The 20,929-nt window shown below is 41.1% G+C and overlaps 1 protein-coding gene across 5 annotated transcripts; it reads left to right on the forward strand.

Annotated features, from left to right (window-relative positions):
* Positions 1–1,269: 1,269 nt before the first annotated feature.
* zmp:0000001114 (suppressor of tumorigenicity 14 protein homolog) lies at positions 1,270–20,924 on the forward strand. Of its 5 annotated transcripts, none has more exons than XM_034553480.1 (19): positions 1,270–1,487; positions 7,713–7,866; positions 8,377–8,540; positions 9,630–9,700; positions 10,050–10,222; positions 10,925–10,960; positions 11,477–11,705; positions 12,871–13,010; positions 13,185–13,288; positions 13,701–13,810; positions 14,191–14,321; positions 14,817–14,921; positions 15,772–15,879; positions 16,122–16,235; positions 16,778–16,897; positions 17,382–17,562; positions 18,101–18,369; positions 18,941–19,077; positions 19,218–20,924. In XM_034553480.1, exons 1-19 carry the CDS (start codon positions 1,461–1,463, stop codon positions 19,377–19,379), a joined length of 2,535 nt encoding a protein of 844 aa, XP_034409371.1. In that variant the 5' UTR covers positions 1,270–1,460; the 3' UTR covers positions 19,380–20,924. The 5 variants fall into 5 exon arrangements, with proteins under 5 accessions (XP_034409371.1, XP_034409373.1, XP_034409374.1 ...); XM_034553482.1 differs by having other exon boundaries at positions 8,383–8,540; XM_034553483.1 differs by having other exon boundaries at positions 8,431–8,540.
* The last annotated feature ends 5 nt before the right edge of the window (positions 20,925–20,929 follow it).

Below are 20,929 nucleotides of genomic sequence, written 5' to 3' on the forward strand. Positions count from 1 at the left end.
CTGGGGAATAGTCATTGATACCATGAAGAATGAAACTCCATCACAGCGTTTAAGATAATGTGAAGAACAAGGTTTTTATGATAGGCTTTTCATACAAAATAGCTCAATTAACTAATTAAATAGGGTTAAAGCTGGACCTAGTCATTCACACTCATTGGATGACCAAGAATCTATAAATATATAAGACATTTCCATTCAAAAAGTTTAACTGCTTGACTAAATAAATATAACCGAATACATATCAGAAATAGAATTGAGGGGGTCACAAGGTGATTAAAGCGGGTAAGACATAAACAAGATACATAAGGCTGCCAGTTCATTGTGAACAGCGAAGTAAAACTAATGCAGTCTAATACAACGGCCATGCAATAAACTGGGTGCACCAAATACCAATTACTTATTTAGACTTGTATTGTTGTCTTGTCCAATAAAAATCCTTTTAATGAAACAATCTGAGAGATAATAATATTTTGTGGTGTAACTGCACAACTCATGTCCTCCCTAAGGCCAACCTGAAGAGTTTGAGATGGTTTTCACACAAGCCAAAAAGGTAGAAACCGGGAATTCAGATGAACACACATAAGTACAGTGAGTGAAAAAAGGCAATTATTGTTCTTCTGCAATCCAATAAAACATTGAATACAACCTTTATGAGACTTAAAATAGAGAGGTCGTTCATTAAAAAAAAAATATATATATTTTGAGTCTGTATTTTACGATGTTGATATATTGGATTGCATCAATTTAAATTGTGTTCAGAATTTTTTTTTTCTGTTTCATGTTAGTTGAGGGGATACACACACACGACCTCTAGAGGCATCTGGAATCTCAAAAAGAAGCAACAAATAGACACAACTTGATCAATAAATACAAATCTAAAATACCACACAAAAATAACTGTAAAGCACCACTCTTTTGTTAACATTTTTACATATTCTAGTTTTCTATTTACTTTGACTTAATACTGTCAAACTCTGACATGTGATTTGGTTTCAGTTTTTTTGTTACAACATCCACACATGGTCAGCAGGGGGAACACACGTTACGATGATAAAGGACAAAAGACGGAGCAAAGACGGAGCAGCAGCCGCTTCATTTAAACGTTCCCCTGCATACTTATACTTATATAATTATAATTATTTGGTGCCATGACAATGGTCCTACCGGTCATTTAAAAACAGTAGTGTGGCTTTGCCCACTGACGTCGACAGTGCAGCAGCAGCAGCAGGTATTTGGGGCGTGGTCTATATCATAGGTGTGTAAGGAAGAGGTCGCTTTCAGGTGGTTCAGCATTACCAGCTCGCGACGATAAAGGCGGTTAAAGGCCCACCGATATCTGGATTTAAATTGAACGAGGTGCACATCTATATTTTCAAAACAGTTCAGGATTATTAATTTTGCGCCGCTCCCGGGAGGGTGAACCGGATCCGGTTGGACTTCAATTGGAGCGCTTTTGGAAGATGAGTTCCACCAGATTTCAATTTGACGTAAGTTTGGTCGAATTTAACTTTATCCTCGTGTCGTTGACAGTGTGGCTTGTTTCCTCCCACAAAGAGACGTACTTCACACACTAGGATAGTTTGCTTTGGGCCCAGATTTATTTGTTCTGTTTGTCAGGCCTTCAGAAACAAACTGTGAACACGTTTCTGTGTTCGAGTATCGGTGTGTGTTTCTGTGCATCTCTCATCCAGGATCAACACTGATTCAAAAAGGGAGTCTCCACTATATTCTAGATGTTTGAATGGATGATTGATCCGGGGAAGACTCGACTAGTGTTAAAAATGGCGTTTCTCTCCTGTGGTGTTGTCATGTTGACCAGTCTGCTGTCAATCAGACGTCTGGGACCTTTTTGAATGAGATGATATTAAGATGTGGGAAGTGAACATTGTTTTGTACACACGTCGTTTTTTTTTTTTTTTCATCCACATTACCATTTAGAAAGATTTAATAATATCATATTCTAAATTGAATATATATGACAGTTGAGTGATCTATTCTGCAGAATCTTTTTTTCCCACACTTATTCTTTTTCCTTTTCATTTGACAAAACATCGTAATGTCTTTCGGTCACAAAGGCAGATATGTGAAGGCAGATGAAACCAGGGAAACAACATCATCATTGACTTGAATGCTATTTGCTGATTTCACATGGATGTTTACTCTTTTAAATGTACGTTTTATTTTTTAGAGAAGGATTCTAAAAGCTGTTTGACTAACCTATATGTATATTTCTCCTGGAACATGCATACATTATGTAAATATCCATACAGTTGTTGCTACTACATAACCCAGTCTTGTGAGCAGAAAACAGTGTCTGACAGGTAAGCTCTGCAAGGACCCATTAATGGTTACAAGGCTTTGGTCATGAAGGATGAAATTCACCAGCTCTCGACCACCTTTATTTGACAGCTTCATGAAAACAGTCCGGACCCCCGGGGGAAATGCATACTGCGGTGTATCAGTACGGCTACTGCTGAGAATGTGGGCAAACATGAAACAGGATTCAGGGAGAATAAACTGTTTTCTTTCTAAAGTTAGTGTGACATTAACAAGAACTTCATAAAACAGTAGCTTGTTATCAAAATCCATATCTATCAGCGCCTTGCAGCTCAGAGATGACAGAGTGCCCACACTGTAAGATATTCCATACGTGAGAATTGCCGAGAATGTCCTAACTTGACCTCCCTGCTGTTCTGGAGACATTGCAAAACATAGAAACTAGTAAACAAGTGCTGTTTTCTTTCTTTCAACATTATATTATATAGGTAAGGTGTGTTAGATTCTCAAGGAAATGTTTCCCTGCATTGTTGCATGAATTAAGGACCAGTCAAACTATTGTCCTATGTTTACAAAATGTTGTTGTAGGTGACGAAATATATTTAATAGAACTATTACTACAATAAGTACCAAGGTTGTCATGCCACACAACAAAAGGGAGACATGCTTGTTTTAAATTAAATATGATGCACGAGTAAAACGATTGGGAAATGAACATTTCTTCCTTTGTTAATATTTGATTACTCAGACAATGAGTTCAGTCGTGTATATTATGGCTCTAAAGGGAATACTGTGATGACTCTAATCTGTTGGTTCTCTGTTTATGTGGAGCCTTAGTGGAGTTATCAGTAATTCAGTTTTCAGGTGAGGCCATACTTAGCTTTTCTGCATTTCTGGGCCACATTTAAAGGCAGTTATGTTGAATCTGAGCAGCAATAGGGAAGTGAATGCTTAACGCGACGTCTCTTATTATTGACTCCACTGGGTGACAAAACAGGGTTTCATAAATAATTGATTGTATTCAGTTTCACACAGGCTTTGTTTGCACTTTGTCTGGGCTTTACAATTTTGGCCACTGTCTGCAACTTTGTGTGAAATAAGGTCTGTGTGCACGACCTGAAGCAGTTCTGCTTCCATATAGGGGCAGCAGCATTGCTCTTCGTCTAGTCTTCCTCAGTTCTGTAATGAGGAAGACTTCTTCCGCTTGGCTCCACCTTTGAGCACCAAGGTGGTAGTATGCCACAAGGCTGGAGCAGCTCTTCCTCTTCACACCGTCACCTGACTAATTCTGCACTACGTGGCCTAAGTAGCCAACTGCTACATGTTTGCTTAGGGCTAGTGTCAAGTGAGAGGTATGTATCGGTGTTTGTTCACTAAAAGTAAATATGAGGCCATTGAAGCCTAAATTGCATTAATTGGCTGTTGTAGCAATGTGATGGTCTCTTTTGGTTGCAGTCTTCAGGCTGGTTTGTCTGCTTAAGACAGATTGGTGCTGGTTAGATGTGTAGATGGCATATGAGAGCTTTTCAAAGGAGGACATCAAAGTCTGTTTACAGGTCTTGGGGCATATTTCTGGAGATGTGAAAACCGTTGTATGAAGTCTTTTGTCGCTCCAGAGGGAGCTGTGCAACATCCGATAAATGTCCTTAAGTGATGTCACTTCAGGCACCGTCGGTTTGGGCATGAGACTTATTTTGTGACACAATCCGGGTGAGTGGGGTTAGAAATAAGTGAGGTTATCAGACATCTGTAGCCCGCTCCTTAACTCCGCTTGAGGCTAGCGACTCAATGCTATATTAGCTGGTAGTCGGTGGTCGAGTTGCATCATGGGTAATGCAGGTGCCAAGTTTTGTGTGGGATAAATGGGATGATTTCTCTGTTTCTGCTGCATCATTTTTAATATTTATTTTCAACCATTGTGAGTCTGACAGTGTTGTGAGAATGCATTGCTGAATGGCTGGATTCCTTTATTGATCTCAACCCCAGAGCATATTGTTTGACTTGTGTGTCACTGACTGCATTGTGCCACTCATTAGCTAAATATAATATTGATAACCACTGGAGTAGGTGCTGCACCAATACATGCAGACGGGTACCACAAGTGGAACTAAGTTAAGCTTGCACAGCATATTAGTTGGTTGGTTATAGTTGCCACTGTACCTTGGCCTTACATGATTGTACAGTATCAATGACATGTATCCATATTGTTTTAAACTGATATATGAAGTAGATATAATACGGAAGCCTTGAGAGACAAGTGAGATAATTTAAATTATTTCTCCTGTGTTTATGACTGATATGAAAAGGAATAGTTTGGGTGTTTTGAAGTTGGGTAATTTGAGGTACTAACCATAGTTAGGGTATTACTACCCACAGTAAATGTCAGTCGGCACGCCCCCAGTTTGGAAAAGCAGATTGACATGGGAGCAGAGCAAGTTACAGACGGTGCCAGCTAAACGTATTGCCTGAAGAAATCTATAATGTAAGAATAGTTATCCCAGCAAAAGCTTTTTTTCCCACTCGTTCTTAAGTAATAACCAAAGGAGAGAAAAGACTTAGAAATTGGATCAATTGTTATTTTCTCACTTGCCTCCTAGGGCTTCCTTAATAAGTTAGTCAGCTAATCGGAGAACGAACATAATGCTGCAACTGTCTTAACAGACGTGGGGATTTAGAAAATGTGGTTGCATATTGCAAACAGGCGGGTCACACCCAGTTAAGACGAGGGGTGTGAGACTCGGGACTTGACTGTTTGGCCGAAACAATGAAAGAGAAGCCCATAGGCCATTTTGTTACACCAGCCATTTGATTTGTCACAGTAAGGAGAGCCCTGGTGTTACTTCTCACATTAAAGATAACTCTGTTGTGTTCAAATGTCCTGCTAAATTGTGACAGTGAGCCAATAGTGCATTTTTAACACCAACATGCACGATACCAGGAGTGAAGGCCCGTTGGATCACTGTAACCATAGTTACCATGTGTAAAATGTCCCCAGCTCACTTTGACTAAACTGTAAAATGATCAGTTTAGTCACGGAAGGTTGAACAATAGAGAGAAAGGTTAAATGGTTGATTTCTTTCAAATAAATTAGAAGGGAGACGGGAATTAAAACGTGGAATTGGAGTCTGCCAGGCACATCTGTGTGGAGGCTCTTGGGAATCTGAAGCCCCCCGACGCGAACACAGGAGGACAGTTTTAGAGATACGTGGTCAAAGGTTAAAAAACAAACAAAGGTTATGTTAACCCACAAAAAAAGATACCAGACTGACGTACACACTGTTTCTTTCACTGTACTATTGGCTATGCTACTTATGCTTGTAAAAATGGGACTAACTTCACTTTTTATAAGGACACGAACATCGCACTTCCTAAAGTAAAATATTGATTGCACGACTGAACGTACTTATGTAAAATAAAATAATTTGTTTTAATTTCTTTGATTTAAATGTTTTGTATTTTTTGCCCGACTCTCGTTTCAGCTTCATCACTCCAGTGGCAGAAAAAGAAGCTCAATCATTTCCTCTTGTCAATGTGAAATCAAGGTTTTAGAATTCTGTCATACCAGCAGAGTCATATATGTACTTTAGTATCAAGAGGACGCTCGGAAAAATTATCCCTTTATTGATGCTTTAACCTTCTTGAAAATGGCTCATGTGGCACTAGCTCTGAGAATTCCTACACAGTTTGTATTTTATATTAAGTTGTGCATATACAAGTAAATGCAGTCATCACATTCATATAATTAAACAAATCAATATGTATACAGTCCAGAAAACAGAAATAATAAGTAGCCGAAAGGTTTACAGAAACTTAGTATCATACATTACAATATATTCCATTTTTTGTTTTCACAGTTTTCACATCACGCTCGTTTCTCCCAAAGAAATTAAAAAGGTTGATTTCCACCACATGTTTAAATGACCTCTGTTACTGTGCTCGAGATTGTTTTCTTTCTCAAACCACACCTCGAAGCAGTGTTGTCAAACTGGTTAGAAATGCTCTGCGGCAACTGACTGCATGCATAATATTTACCAGCGATTTAGATTATTTTTGTTTAGTTTGCATCAGCATGTTGTGGCTTTTCCTCCATAAGGCGGTGGTCAGAGACAGGCTGCACTACTTCCTGTTTAGCACCCTGAGCTGGGATTTAATTACAAAGGCTACACATGGTTAAAATGGGATAGCAGAATCTCTTTAAAAAAAATGAAGAATGGGATATGATGAAGAGCATGTAATGGTTTTATTAGACTGTGATCCGGGTGACTGATAGAGAGAGAAACCCTGGAGCACTTGCTGACCCCATCTCTAATGATTCCCCTCTCTGGACCATGATTGCTGTTAGAGATTCCAATTAGAAAGTATGTGTGGAAGCCCGAGCTGGGTAAGAATAGGCCTTAATTGCCATGAGTTATCATCTAGACTCATGTAATTGAGCCCCCATCTTAAGGGGACGCACATCTGACAAATTGATTTAATACCAAAGTGATTCTCCATCCCTAATGGCACTCAGGCTTCTTCACTCATGGGCTACAGGCCCTGAATTCATTGTGTGTTGATTACTAACCGGCCTGAAACCTTTCTCTCAGTCCACCCACTTGAAATATAACACACACACACACACACACACACACAGTATCGACAGACACACATACTGATTCAGCCTAAAGCAGCAAGCTTCTAATCTCCACAAGGTCTCCCTGAGTTGTCATGTGATGTCTTAACATGTGTACGTGTAATTGACGGTGTGGAAGCGTTGTCACGTTTACTGAACAGGTTTTGCCAGTTTTGTTTCTGTGCCACCGTATACCTCACGGCTTGTTTGAACTTGTCACCCTTGGAAAGTAGTTTAAGGCATTTCACATCCCGCTTTCCTTTTTCCAATGCTGGTGTCAAAGTTAAATGTTTTAAATATTGAAAAATAAGGCTGTTTTTGTTTTACACCATTATGCAAATAATCTGTCTCACGATTACACTCGCTTGATTACACTCATTGATTTCTCTGTTAGCTTGATAAGGGCAGTAGGTCAAAGATATTTCCCTCCTAAAATGAGAGTGATGCTTTTATCATAAAAAAAAAGGATTAGTGTTGTTTCTCTAATTTTTAATTACATAAAAGTCTCATTTGGCATATGGCTGACATCATTATCCTACCATTTAAAACAACTTAATGTATAGGTGATGTATCATATAATCGATCAGTTGTCAATAAAAAAAATTAACCGGCAGCTATTTTAATTTTCAAGTAGTCTTTTAGGAAAAGGAGTTACAATCCTCTGATTTCAGCTTTTTTTTTAAAAAATGTTTATATTTTCAGTTTTCTTTACTCTTCTAGACATTTGGGGACGTCATCGTGTGCTTTTGGAAACGCTCATTGATATTTTTCACCGTTACATTATTACAGGAAAACAACTTTGGTCTGCTTTGCTCTTTTTCAGCAGCAGGGTCACAATGGCCGTCACGAGCGGATTGACTTCTTAACCGACAAAGAGAAGGGGCCATCGAAGAGGAAGCTCGGCATTCTGATCGGGGTCCTTGTGGCGCTTCTCATCCTTGCGGCGATTGCAGCGTTCCTCATTTGGTTCTTTGTCTGTGAGTGTAGTTGACTGCTTTCATTTTCTATATCCTCTAAGAAATGACGTAGTGTATATAGAACTAGACTTTCTTTATAGAATTAAATGAGAAATTGTGAATATTTACATCTCTAACATCAGTTACTGCCAACATCAGAAACTCCAAAGTGGATAATTCCCTCTTGCCGCGAATGCACAGCTCTTTGATAAGAGTGACTTTATAATTTCCCATTAGTTACTGCCTATTTGACAGCTCCAACTTTCTCCTTTTTAATATTGCAAATAAAGAAAACAGTCCATGGCACAGCTTCCCTGTCGTTTTACACATACAGGGTCTGATAAAACGGCCTCTGAAGTCTTGATAAACAGCCTCTCGATTCAACTGGCTGTTTTTAATCGCTCCGAGAGCCAAACTGTCTGCTCCATATGAGATCACTTTAACTGGCGTCTCTTCGTTCATCAGAGGCAGCTATCTCATAGCATTTCGTTGACCAATCACTTAACTCTTGTCTGCTTCTTCCCTTCCAAGTTAAAGATGCTGATTCAAAAGCAGCCACTGTTAGTAAGATGTATGGCCCAACAGTGCAGGTCTTCAGTGGGCATATGAAGCTGGTTGGTGTCCCGTACAAGCAGGAGCTGGAGAATACCGACAGCGAGGACTTTGAGCTTTTGGCAGACCAACTGGAGGCGCTCGTGAGTTTGACTTTTCTTATTTTGTTCCCTTTTCTTTCCTACTGATTGTGTTATTGTTAACTATTTTAGCAAAGTGTTGCACTCAGTTCCTTTCTATCACTAAGAATTTTTTTTTTTTGGTATCGTGGAAATGATTTTTTAAAAAAATGTCCCACTCGATGTAGAGAAACTGCAGAAGGCACAGCTGTGTGTGGGTGGAATGAAACGCACTACATCCTCTTAGTAAATCCCTCAAAAGCGCCTCCTATTATTGGAGGCAGAGATGCTTGTAGCAGCACTTAGAGAAGCATGTTGATAGTAAAATGAAATTTTAAAAAAAACTCGTTCTTAGTGTAAAGCTCCAGAAGCGAGTGTGTTGGGTGAGGATTAGAGTGGAGCTGGAATATTAGATGACTAGGAGATTGGGGGGAAAAAGCGTGAACTATTTTTGCATTCATGCACAAACAAAAAGGACCGCTTTTGAGTAGTAATTTCTGATTTGGGTTGCTGGTTTACATGACCAGCAGTATGGCTTTATGCAAACAATCAGAGACAGAGACAGAGACATCATGTTCAACCAGTTGTGGGAACTCTACTCTGCCACTCTGGCACCACCTGTCTTTAGAGTCCTTGAAAAACTGTATTTTACCTCCCCGTGTCTCTTCAATGGTTTTAGTAAAATGGCACTGGGATCATATTTGATGTTGCCGACTTATACTTTGGAAATGGCCATTTTGAAACTTGATATTTAATTTTGTGATAAACTCTTTGTACTGTGAACGACCCCTTTCGTCTCCCTTTAAGACATGTTCTGCTTTTATCACTAACAATACAAATTAAACCGGTTCATCCTTTGCACATGGCCCCTATTACCTTTTCACAACAAGCTCTTGATGCTAGATGCATTCATAATGTATGGTAGACCACAGCGTATGACTGCAGCCTCGTCTGATACAGTTTGCAGCAAAACAGTTAATTGAGAATCTCAGTGTTGTGAGATTTTTTTAATGGCGTTTTTATGTTAACATGCTAATTTGTACTTTTGTCTTTAGGCAGACAAGGAAATCTTGAACATGTTGTTTTCAGTTCTAATGCATCTTCTCTACACAGCTTGAGGAAAACTACAAGAAAGATCCACTCCTCGGAAAATACTACACTAAGTCTAGGGTCACTGCATTCAGGTAATGTGAAATATTGATTTGTAGTTATTTTTCCTGTTGTGTAGAATAACAAACTTAATGTAAAAAAAGAATGGACCTTGTATTGAACTTTTGTGAGTCTTGCATTTCTTCAAATAACCAAAATCAGGGTTAGATAAGTTCTGCTGACTTGTGACCAAACTGTGTGTAACAGTGCTGTGAAGTTATTCTGTAGTAACAAGTACATTTTTTTATTTCCAGTAATCCAAATCCCCCATGTTCCACTAATCTTGGCTTCTACTTGAATGTTGAAGCTTGTTACTCAACGGTGTCTTTTTGCGCTTCCTTCACACCATCCATCCATTTCTCTCTCATCCCTGCTTTGCACCAGTGAGGGTGTAATAGCCTACTATTGGTCCCAGTTTGATATTCCAACCGAAGACCTGGAGGTTCTACCGGAGTTCTCAGAAGAGCTGGTGTTGGAGACACTGGAGAATGGCATAAAGGAGCAGCGCGGCATGAGTAGCAAGAGCGATGTCAAGATCAGTGAGGTCACTGCTTCATGTAGGTACCACCAGGGCCAGGGGGGAGGGGCTCACACCAAGGGGCAGAACGATGGGGACAACAAGGAGTGTGCTACTGGCTTCAGAATATGACATTTAACATTCAGCAAAGATGAAACTGTGAATACAGATCTAAATAAGGTAATTGTCATCTCCTACCAGCATTGGCATTCTGTATGCTTTCTATTTGCTCTGAGTGGTGCTGATAGGATGATAACAGATACACCAGACCTCTCTGCCTGTGCTGCATCTGAGATTGCACATTTGATGCCGTTTGGATCCTCTAATGATATTAGCTGGGCTCTGGCCTGGCTTGAGACCGACATTTTTCTTCCTTCTGTCCTCTCAGCAATTCACATTGCATTTGTCCACATCCTGGCCACCAGCCAAGCGCCGGCCCCGTGTGACTCAGTGGTTTTGGTCTCTTTACAATGATTTCTGTGCTTATAATTTGATGTTGCTGTCCCAGATAGTTAGACGGAGATGTATGGGTTGCTGCTGTAGGGCTAAGGTGAGATGGAGCAGAGAGAGCTACACACCATCACCTGTTCCCTTAGCCGCAGGGAAATTGAACAGAGAATGTGCAACCCAAATATTTTAGGCTCATTCATCAAATCCTATCAGCCTCCTAACATTAGTGATTCATTCTTACCTTTCCTCCTGTTTCTCTGCACTCTCTCTCCTCCCCTCTCGCTGTCTCCAGTCACAGATCCTCGCATGACCAGGAGCCCCAGGGCCAGTGAGTACAGTGTGTCCCATCTCAATCACTCGTTGTAATTTTCCAGCTGGCTAGATGCTCAGTCTCCTGCCAGTCGGTAATGAATGGCAGGCCTGGACTGTACATGTGCTGCTCTAGTCAGAGAACCTGATATCAGGCCGGAAGAAGTCAGTCAGTATGCCGACACTGTCTGCTGATTTATTACCTTTTGGATGATTAGACTACGTCACATTACCATAGTGGCTGTACTATCCTAATGTGAATCTGTGATCTATAACATGAAGGATGGAAGACCTTGGGATTTAAATAGTGTTGAAATGTGTATTTGTAATGCAGTCATAGCTATGCATAATGTATTGCAAGGAAAATCAGAAAATATACAACCTTGACAGTCAATATTGTTAGGAAAACTGTGAAAATGAGCAGAAGATGTAGAACGTGATTATCAGATTTTAATTTGCGAGCTGTAAACTGCTTTTTCCATGTTACTCATATCCACGTTCACTGTATGTTCTAACCAATGTTGTTTTTCCCCAGACGAGTGTTTCTACCGACTGGAGGCCAATACAGTGGCACAAAGATTTTCATCACCAGGGTACCCAAAAGGCTACCTCCCCAAGTCTCGGTGTCAGTGGCAGATCCGAGCTTCAGAGGACAACGCCATCTTTGTCACTTTCCCTTTTTTCCACATCGAGGATGACTGCTCTGATGATTTTGTCTCCATCTATGACTCTCTGAGTCCAGATGATTCTCAGGCCATCACAGAGTAAGTCAGAGGGTACCACCCGGTTTGGAAACACTGGTGCTTTTTAAAATGTAATCCTTCTGGATGGATCAGGTTTTACCATCATATGATCTACTTGCGGTATTACTTGCACTAATGCAGCTCCTTTGAGACCAGTAAATTGATTCATTTTTGCTCCCACAGTGACACAAATCATATTCTCATCTTGCCTTAAACCTTGGGAGCAGGGTTTGTTTGATGGGGCTCAACCAACATTTGTCTCGTTTATTTAGCTTTGACGATCAGGAAGAGGGGAAATATAGTTCTGCATGATTCCCAGAGGACAACCACTAGGAATCACTTGACTGAAATGTGGCAGAGGGATTTAGGAGTAAAAGCTCTTTTGATGTGGGTGAAAAACATGTTCCACTTTCTACCATTTCACTGGATTTGTGATTACAGCCTTTTTATTATTTTTTGGCACTGAAGCCTTTACACTGTATGCCTCATATTTTATTGTTAACGTTTGAGACCTCGGTGAGATTGAGTTGGCTCAAAAAAGACCTCCGCTTTCAAATCTGTGAAGGGTGCCAACCTGAATCCTGCCACACCACTGTGTGTAATTGCACTTTGTTTGTGGGGGAGGGCTATATGATTCTGAAACTACAGTCTCCTGAATGCAACGACAGTTGTAGCTGCAGGCAATTTCAAACTCCGAATCCATTGCCAAACAAATATGCGTTACCAAGCGGTGCATACATTTTTTTTATAAAGCTATTGAGCGATCAGCTTTATCCAAGGTGACATGAGGTTTATGAGATTCATAATACAATAGTCTAAGATGAAATTATTGTACAAGAGGTAGATGTATTACTGCTCTTGCGGCATCATTTACACCTCCGTTGCTCTGTCGCCAGCGCTGCTGAAAGTTTTCGCTAATGTAACTAATGTTTGACTTTGAAACTCTGCCTAAGCAATTTCTATCAAGTGCTGGCACAACTCTCCTTATGTATCTCTTTTTCTACCCTTCTCAGCTTATATATTGATTTCTTTTCAAATTTGTTTGCTGAATTGATGTTTTACTGCTTCCGACTAAAAGGAATTTCAGCTGTATTTGAGTTCCCTCAGGAAAAGCAAAACTCTGTTCAGTAATTGCATCAGACGTTCAACTCATGCGTGGTTATATTTACTCATCCTTCTCTCACAGGAAGTGTGGTCAGAGACCCCCCTCCAACCCTCTGGCGGTGACGTCATCTGGAAACATCATGCTGATTAATTTTATTACTGATTCTGTTGTCCAGAGGCCTGGCTTCGAGGCCGAGTATAAAGCTATCCCCAAGTCTAAAGGTAAGGAAGACATTCATGGCGCTAACCATCATTTTCCAGCTGCATTTTGTATATGTATATATATTTTTTCTGTTTTGGTTTACCTTGATTTGTTTAGTTCTGTTTATACTTAAACCCTTTCAAGAATTATAATGTGTAATGCTCGAATGTGAATATATGATGTTTTCTTTTTAGTTAAAACCTGTGGCGGTGTTCTCTCTGAGAATAAAGGAGTCTTCACCTCCCCACTTTACCCCAGCTTCTATCCTCCCTCAGTGGACTGCAAGTGGACCATCAAGGTTTGCAAGATTGCTCCTCTCCCAGGCCCCCTCCTCTACCTGAAACCCCTCCACCCACCTCCTCCTCCTTCTCCATCCTTAGCCTGCCACGAGAGGAATGCTGAGGCAGCACTATAAAAGCCAAGCTGTTCAGTACCTCTTCTATCTTCATCTGTCAGACCACTGTTGCTGCCGCAGTTCTAGCTGAGCCGCAGTGCTTTGTGTGTTGGTTTTGTTTGCTGGTGTGTATGTAGTGTGTGTGAATATGTGTCATTGTGCATGTGTGCACCCACATCCTGTTTGGGTGTGTTGAGAACTTGTCGTTCCGCATTTACATGGGACACAGCTGCATGTCTTGGTCTGTAGGTGGAGGATTGCCGTGCATGGTAAATAAGATTGTCATGAACTTATCAGCTCTTCCTCTGTGCTGCAGGTCACTGTTGGGAAAAAGGTGCGCGTGAAGTTCACCATGTTCCGCATGAAAGAGCCTGGGGTAGACATCCGTGTGTGTCACAAAGACTATGTGGATGTTATGGGCACCAAGTAAGACTTCAACTTATTTAACTGACAATAGCTTCCCTAAACCGTCTGTTGTAAGCATCCATCACAGTTTACAGACGGACGTCTTGGATCAACTTTGACCCACTGTACTTTGTGCAGACAGTTTTCCTGTCTGCACAAAGTGCAAGTGTAAGTGGTTTACACGTGCAGTTTTACTTCCAAATACAATATTTCAGATGATCCAACTAAATTATTGGTTAATTTACAACTGGTCTGACTGCTCATGTTTCTTGCCCTTGCCATTTTTGTAGCGATATTGCCCCTCGCTCTGATGTCGGCAATTACTTTAGTAAGCATATTGTTGTCATAACCACGAGAACGGCCACATATACCAGAATTTTCATTTGAACATTGTTCTGTAGGTATTGCGGAGAGATGTCCTCTTTGGATCTGACCAGCGAAACCAACGTCCTAGATGTGAGCTTCCACTCTGACGAGTCTTTCACTGACAAAGGCTTCAGTGCCATATACAGCGCGTTCGATCCTGCCAACCGTGAGTTAAAAGTCTGGTCTCACAGCCATGTTTACTGTTTATGACTTTGCTATTTGGGTGGACTATTGTGTCACGACTGATACTCGTAGCCTGCCATTAACAGAGCAAGACAGAAGGAGTAACTGCGTAGTCTGAGAGGCTGTGAAACGGCAGCTGACTGACAGTCAAATGAGCTGTTTAGGAATGGAGGCTCAGAAACTGCTGCAGTGAAACCCAAGAGCCAGACTAATCACCAGAGAGCTTGTTTATTGGGTCCATTTTATTTGCCACTGTCAGTCAGGAGCACACCACTTTCAATACCCTGCGCTCTTTATGTTGTCTCCCAGTCTGACCGAAATGGATTTATAATTGCTCTGATCAACCGGGACAAACATTGGCAACATGATGGATGTTGCGAACATACACTGTCACTCCCTCTCGGTCAATTAATCATCATCATCATCCTCTCCTTTTGTTATTCTGCTTCCTTCCTCTTTTCTTTGTTTTTGTGAGCAGCTTGCCCCAATAAGTTTGCCTGCGCCTCTGGCATCTGCATCGGGGAAGAACTGCAGTGTGATGGCTGGAACGACTGCGGCGATATGAGTGACGAGATGAAGTGCCGTAAGTTCCCCCTCGATCCAACTGCACTTCCTCTGTCTCCTCCCCGCCACCTCATTTCTTATCCACTTTCCTGTATCCTCTTCTCAGCCCCTTTTTTAATTTTTTTATTTAAAGGAATAGTTGCACATTTTTGGCAAATAGTCCTCTTTGCCATCTTGAATGATGTGAAGATCAATACTAGTCTCACAACTGCCTGTTAAATTTACAGTAAGGCTTCGGACAGCAGCCAGTTAGCTTAGCATGAAGACTCGAAAGAGGGGAAAGGGCTCTGTCCAAAATCTGAAGAGTTGTCATTTGATGGCGGTTACATATCTATGTACAAGTCTATAGTTTGGCTGGGCCCAGTCATTTCGTCATTGACGTTGCCAGGCTCCAGGAAGTTACTCACTGCAAACGGCCAAGATATAGTCTCGTACACAATTCCCCTGTAAAAGTGCAACACTTTAGTTCTAGTAAAAATGAAGTGAACTGTCTATAATGTGTTAATTATTATATAAGAATATTATATATTGAGTTAGCCTGGCAGGGTGATCGAGCCAGGCTAGCTGTTTTCAGTCTATGTGCCAAACTAAGCTAACTAGCTGCTGGCTGTAGCCTCATATTTATTATCCTACAAACATTAGAGTGGTATTGATCTTGTCATTTAACTCTTGGCATGAAAGCAAAAAAACCCTGCATATTTCCCCAAATATCTGTATATATCTTTGAGGCTGCAACCATTACCTTTCACTAGTTATCTTCTGATCTACTGGTTCAAATGACATCCAGTGATTTGCATTGGTGAATTACTCTTCTTCTTTTTGTCTTCCTCGGTTGCACTGTTTAATACAAGGCATTTCTATTACCTCAGGGTGTGAGGAAGATCAGTACTCGTGTGACAATGGCCTGTGTAAACCAAAACTCTGGGTGTGCGATCGCGTCAACGACTGCGGAGATTGGAGCGATGAGAAAAGCTGCAGTAAGTATTGCTCAGGCACTCAAACCCTATCTAATGCTATGCTAATTGTGCTAACATTAAAGGCGCATAACTACTAGTTTTTGCCCAATTTGCTCTGCATCCCTCCAGTTGCTTAATCGTGTGTTATGCGCACAAGAAGAATGGCGACCGATGCTGAGGTCCACTGGAGCAGCACTGCTAATGTCCTCCTGAAACCGTATTCAAGTTTTCATCATCAATTTTCCTTTTGATTTCCCCTTCAGGTTGTGGGGAGAATGAGTGGCGCTGTGGCGACGGGTTATGTATGCCTCAGGATGTTGTGTGTGACCAGAAGATGGACTGTGAAGATGGAAGCGACGAGGCCTCTTGTAAAACTTGTAAGGAGTTGCATTTATTCTCTTCGCAGGCATTAAAGCAAACAAAAACAGCAGAGTGATTTGAACCATTATGCAATTAACCTTAGGCAGTTAAGTTTTAGACATTTTACAAAGATGACTCACTGAAGACTTCATTCTTAATTCAAAGTATTTTCCAAGTTCTTTGAGCGCTCTCTCATTTCCTCCTACTATTAACTTCACTCTTTATCAATTTCCCTTTCACTCACTCGGTCAGACACACACACACACACACACACGCATGCACGCACACACACACACACACAGACACACAGAGGGCTCCCTTGCATTTGCTTTTGATTTTCACTTCTGTGAATAAAGAGGGATATTAAACCTCAACCCCAATCAATACCCCCAATCAATGCAGTCTGCTCCTCAATCACAATGCATTGTGCATTCAAGCATCACGTTGAAGCCTCGCTGATTGCTAAGTTTAACCAGTAAAATCCTATGCAATGCTCTAAAGCTTTGATTGAAATACGCTATGTGTTTTGATTTTGGGACCTGTCTCCACCCCTTTGTAGCTCCGGGCATCTGCTCTGACTTCAGCTTTAAGTGTATGAACGCACAATGTGTCAACAAGGTGAATGCCCAATGTGACCGTGTTAACGACTGCTCTGATGACTCCGATGAGGCAAACTGTGGTAAGAGTTTTTTATTTTTTTATCTCTTTTGCGCCTTGGAACAATGTTTTGCATCTTTACAATTTTTTTTAAACGGCTGCAAGTGGATCTAATCTCTTCAGTATCATTCAAAATAGATTATATAAGAGCTCAGTTGAGCTGCACGTTGGGCTGTCTGTTAGAAAAGAGCCTCAGGCCATGACTGACTTATTTATTTATTTCATCTTTTTAAAAGCAGGTCCAGTCAAGTTTTTGTTTTTTTCCTTCACTTAAGCCTCAGGGTGTCAGCGTTTTTTTTTCCAGTTTTTTGATCAGCTAATATGCCCGTGTGCCTTTATTAGGATTCAAAAGAGTCATAGTAGCATTCACAGCCAAGTCCAGCCTAATGATAGCTTCCAGTCAATTTAATCTCATTTTCTGTTTTTTCCCTCTGATAAAGCCTGCCAGTCTCACCTAGTATTTTGCACTCACCGTCCAACTCATAATATTCTCTGTTAAATGTCAGCTTGTGGCACCAGGCCCTATAAGCTGAACCGCATTGTAGGAGGGCAGAATGCTGAGCTGGGGGAGTGGCCCTGGCAGGTCAGCCTTCACTTCCTGACCTATGGACACACTTGTGGTGCCTCAATCATATCGGCGAAGTGGCTCCTTTCGGCCGCCCACTGCTTTGTCACCAACAGCCCACAGTGAGTGACATTTTTTTTATCTCCAGCACGCGCACACGTGTACACAGTAGGATTGTACTATTTGTCTGTCTGTATGAAAATTAGCCCCATATGTTGTAGTTAATTCAGAAAAAACCTTGGAGGAGGGACTACATTTACATTTCTTCCATGAAAGCGTGGAGTTGTATTCATCAGTGCCCTGTAGGTGGAGCACTAACCATGCTGTTCGACCTGAGCCCCCTCTATTGTGGCTGAGAAGGGAATGTGTTCATTTTCACCCATTCACAGTGGTGTTGATATTTACTATACAGAATTATATATAGCAATATTATGACATTTGCATAAAATCTAATCAAATACAAATGTACTTTTATAATTCTTTTATTGAGACTGTTGGAGAGGGTTTTGAAAGCTGTTTTTATTGTTTTGTCTCAACATGAACTGAAACGTTGCACTCTCAAAGGTTGAAGGGCTGTTGTGTTGACTTGTATTAGGTTGTACACCTGTTAGTGTCCTGGCGCCCTCGTTAGTAACCTTTTGCCCCACGATGCAACCACAGGAACCATGTTGCATCCAACTGGCTCAGCTACAGTGGCATGCAGGACCAGTACAAACAGGACGGCGTTGAGCGCCGAGCAATAAAGAAGATCATCACCAATCCGGATTACAACCAGATGACCTTTGACTATGACGTTGCACTGCTGGAGCTCAGCGAACCGCTGAAGTTCACCAACACTATCCAACCCATCTGCCTACCCGCTTCCTCCCACGTCTTCCCTGCAGGCATGTCCTGCTGGGTCACAGGCTGGGGCGCGCTCCGAGAAGGAGGTATTATGCATGAACTGGTGATTTGGGGTTGAACCGTCGTCATTTGTTGTTGTTGTTTCTTTCACTGTAACTCTAGATGATACAAATTATGAATTTTTCAGCTGTTATTTCTCGATTATGGGTGACCCACTCTCCAGTTGTGTGTTTCCTTTTGGCATATCCAACTCTCATCAAAATGAAGACATCCTACTCCTCCCCCATCCTTCTCACAATGAGCTATTCATCTCTGTCCTTCATCTTCCTTCCCTGCCTGCTTCTTTCTTCTTCCCTTCATCTCCTTCTCATTTTATCCTTTTATTCTTCCCCTCTTTAACGTCCCTCCCATTTCTTTATCTTTCCCATCATGACATACTTCTCTTCAGTTCAACCCTCCTTCACTTTTCTCTCATCTTTTTCAAATCTGCTCTATTCCATTACGCCTTCTTTCATATCCATATATCAAGACAGACGTCGGCTCTCCTGGGAAGCCTTTTAAACCTTCATTAGCTCACGCTATTCCAGCCCATTACCACCTTTTGATGTTAATGACGAGCACAGAGGTCACATGGCTCCTTTTGTCCTGCTCTTGCAGGCTCAAAGGCACAGCTGCTGCAGAAGGCAATGGTGAAAATCATCAACGACACAGTATGTAACATTGTCACTGAGGGCCAAGTCACCTCCAGGATGCTCTGCAGTGGATTCTTGGCTGGAGGAGTTGACGCTTGCCAGGTGAGACCGAGCCACATGTTCTCCAGAATGGAATAAAAGGACAAAGGGCTGATACAGATAGGTTTTCGCACCTGTATAATTATCATGCTCTCACATCCAAACCCAATGTATAACCGCTCTCCCCTTACTATCCTCACCAGGGAGACTCTGGAGGCCCCATGGTGTGTTTCGAGGAGAGTGGGAAGTGGTTCCAGGCCGGCATTGTGAGCTGGGGTGAGGGCTGCGCTCGTCGGAACAAGCCTGGTGTCTACTCGCGCGTCAGCAAGCTGGTAGACTGGATCAAGAAAGAGACAGGGATTTGAGGATGTCGATAGGAGCAGGGAGGGATGCAGAGATCAACATCATAGTGCTAATATTAATGGAGATGGAACATTTGAGTCTGATTCAGGACAAGTCTCTCCAAGGTTTATTCATTTAGCAGCAGACTGAGGATACTGTTGCACGGACCCAACCACTCGCATCAATGACTTAAAGCACATATTTTGGATTCCAACTTCCATTTTCCCACTACACACACACACACACACACACACAACATTTTACTTAGTTTTAAAAAATGTTAAATTGAAAACTGGTGAGACGCCGTGAATGTTGCACTTTGTCAGTGTGCTCATGCTGTAGATTGCTATAAATATGGGGTTTTATTTTGTAAGTATTTTAAAGTACCACAACTCTCGACTGTATATAAAAACAAAATAAAAAATGGGGACATAGGCACATAGTCACCGGGATGTCACCTATTGGTTTGTGGACTGCCATTTCTCATAGATTTATGACTATACGATCAGACTTCTTTCTGCAACCAGAGGAGTCGCCCCCTACTGACTATTAGAAATAATGCAAGTTTGTCAGAAAACACTGCTCCATTACCACAGACCGGTTTTCACATAGGAACATAGCATTGGTTTCCAGATTGATTAAAGCATTTTAAGCACTTATCTGCAGGACAGCCATTAGTCTCAGATTGTATTTGTATAGTACTTTTAGAGACACCAGCATTAATGTAATGCATAATACAAGTATTTAAGATACAAAAAATAGGAGAACAAGGAAGGAAAGATCCATGCAGGGACATTTTCATCCCATACTATAATCAATGGAAGCCAGAAGCGTATACAATGCATAAATAAATCTAAAAGCTCATGACCGTAATGTTAAGTATACCAGATTTGTAGTCTGTGTGCTAAAACAGGCAAAACCACTAACATGGAAATATGCAAGTAACCCTGAAGTTGTTGTTGATCTGAACTAGATCAGTGTTTCTATGAAATATTAACAGATGCTTACCGGCCTTGCCTGGTCTGTGAATGAGTTGCCAAAATGTGATATTCATTAGATTAGATCCAGATGGATTTTGCACAGGTCTTCCTAGGTAAACTCGGGGTGATTGGGGTCTTCTTCAGTCAGACACACCTGAGCAAACCAATGAGGTCTTCACCAGTTTGCTAGAGCAATGCAATGAGTTCTTATCCCATAAGAGTTTCCTCTCTTTGGTAACAACCAACTCGGTCAACTTTTAAATCTAGGATTTGACTGGATGGACTTATACTGGAAATATTGTCTCCTGGATAAGCTAACCAAAGATTTACATAAGTGTTATTTATTGAAGGGGAGAAATTGGTTGAGGATGATGCTCTTTTCTTAATTCCATGGAGCCTTACAGTCAAACTATGCAAGCATAAATGTGTATTTTTAAAATATTAGGGACAAGCCACACTTTTTAGAGAGAAGATATTTTCACAAGCATTTTACAGTGTGATTTGAAATATGTGCATATTTTATAATCTTTTGTTTTATGCGTTTCAATACAAAAAAGGCGTCGTAATAAAGATCTTTTATCTACCTAATTGTA

This window comes from Cyclopterus lumpus, chromosome 16 (genome assembly GCF_009769545.1).
Source record: "Cyclopterus lumpus isolate fCycLum1 chromosome 16, fCycLum1.pri, whole genome shotgun sequence".
NCBI lineage: Eukaryota > Metazoa > Chordata > Actinopteri > Perciformes > Cyclopteridae > Cyclopterus > Cyclopterus lumpus.

Bases quoted from the DNA above. Each gene is read 5' to 3' on its own strand.
- zmp:0000001114 (XM_034553480.1), top strand. From the start codon at position 1,461: ATGAGTTCCACCAGATTTCAATTTGAC. The intron at 13,289-13,700 runs GTTTGCAAGATT...TCTGTGCTGCAG, and splicing joins ACTGCAAGTGGACCATCAAG to GTCACTGTTGGGAAAAAGGT. The intron at 19,078-19,217 runs GTGAGACCGAGC...TATCCTCACCAG, and splicing joins GAGGAGTTGACGCTTGCCAG to GGAGACTCTGGAGGCCCCAT.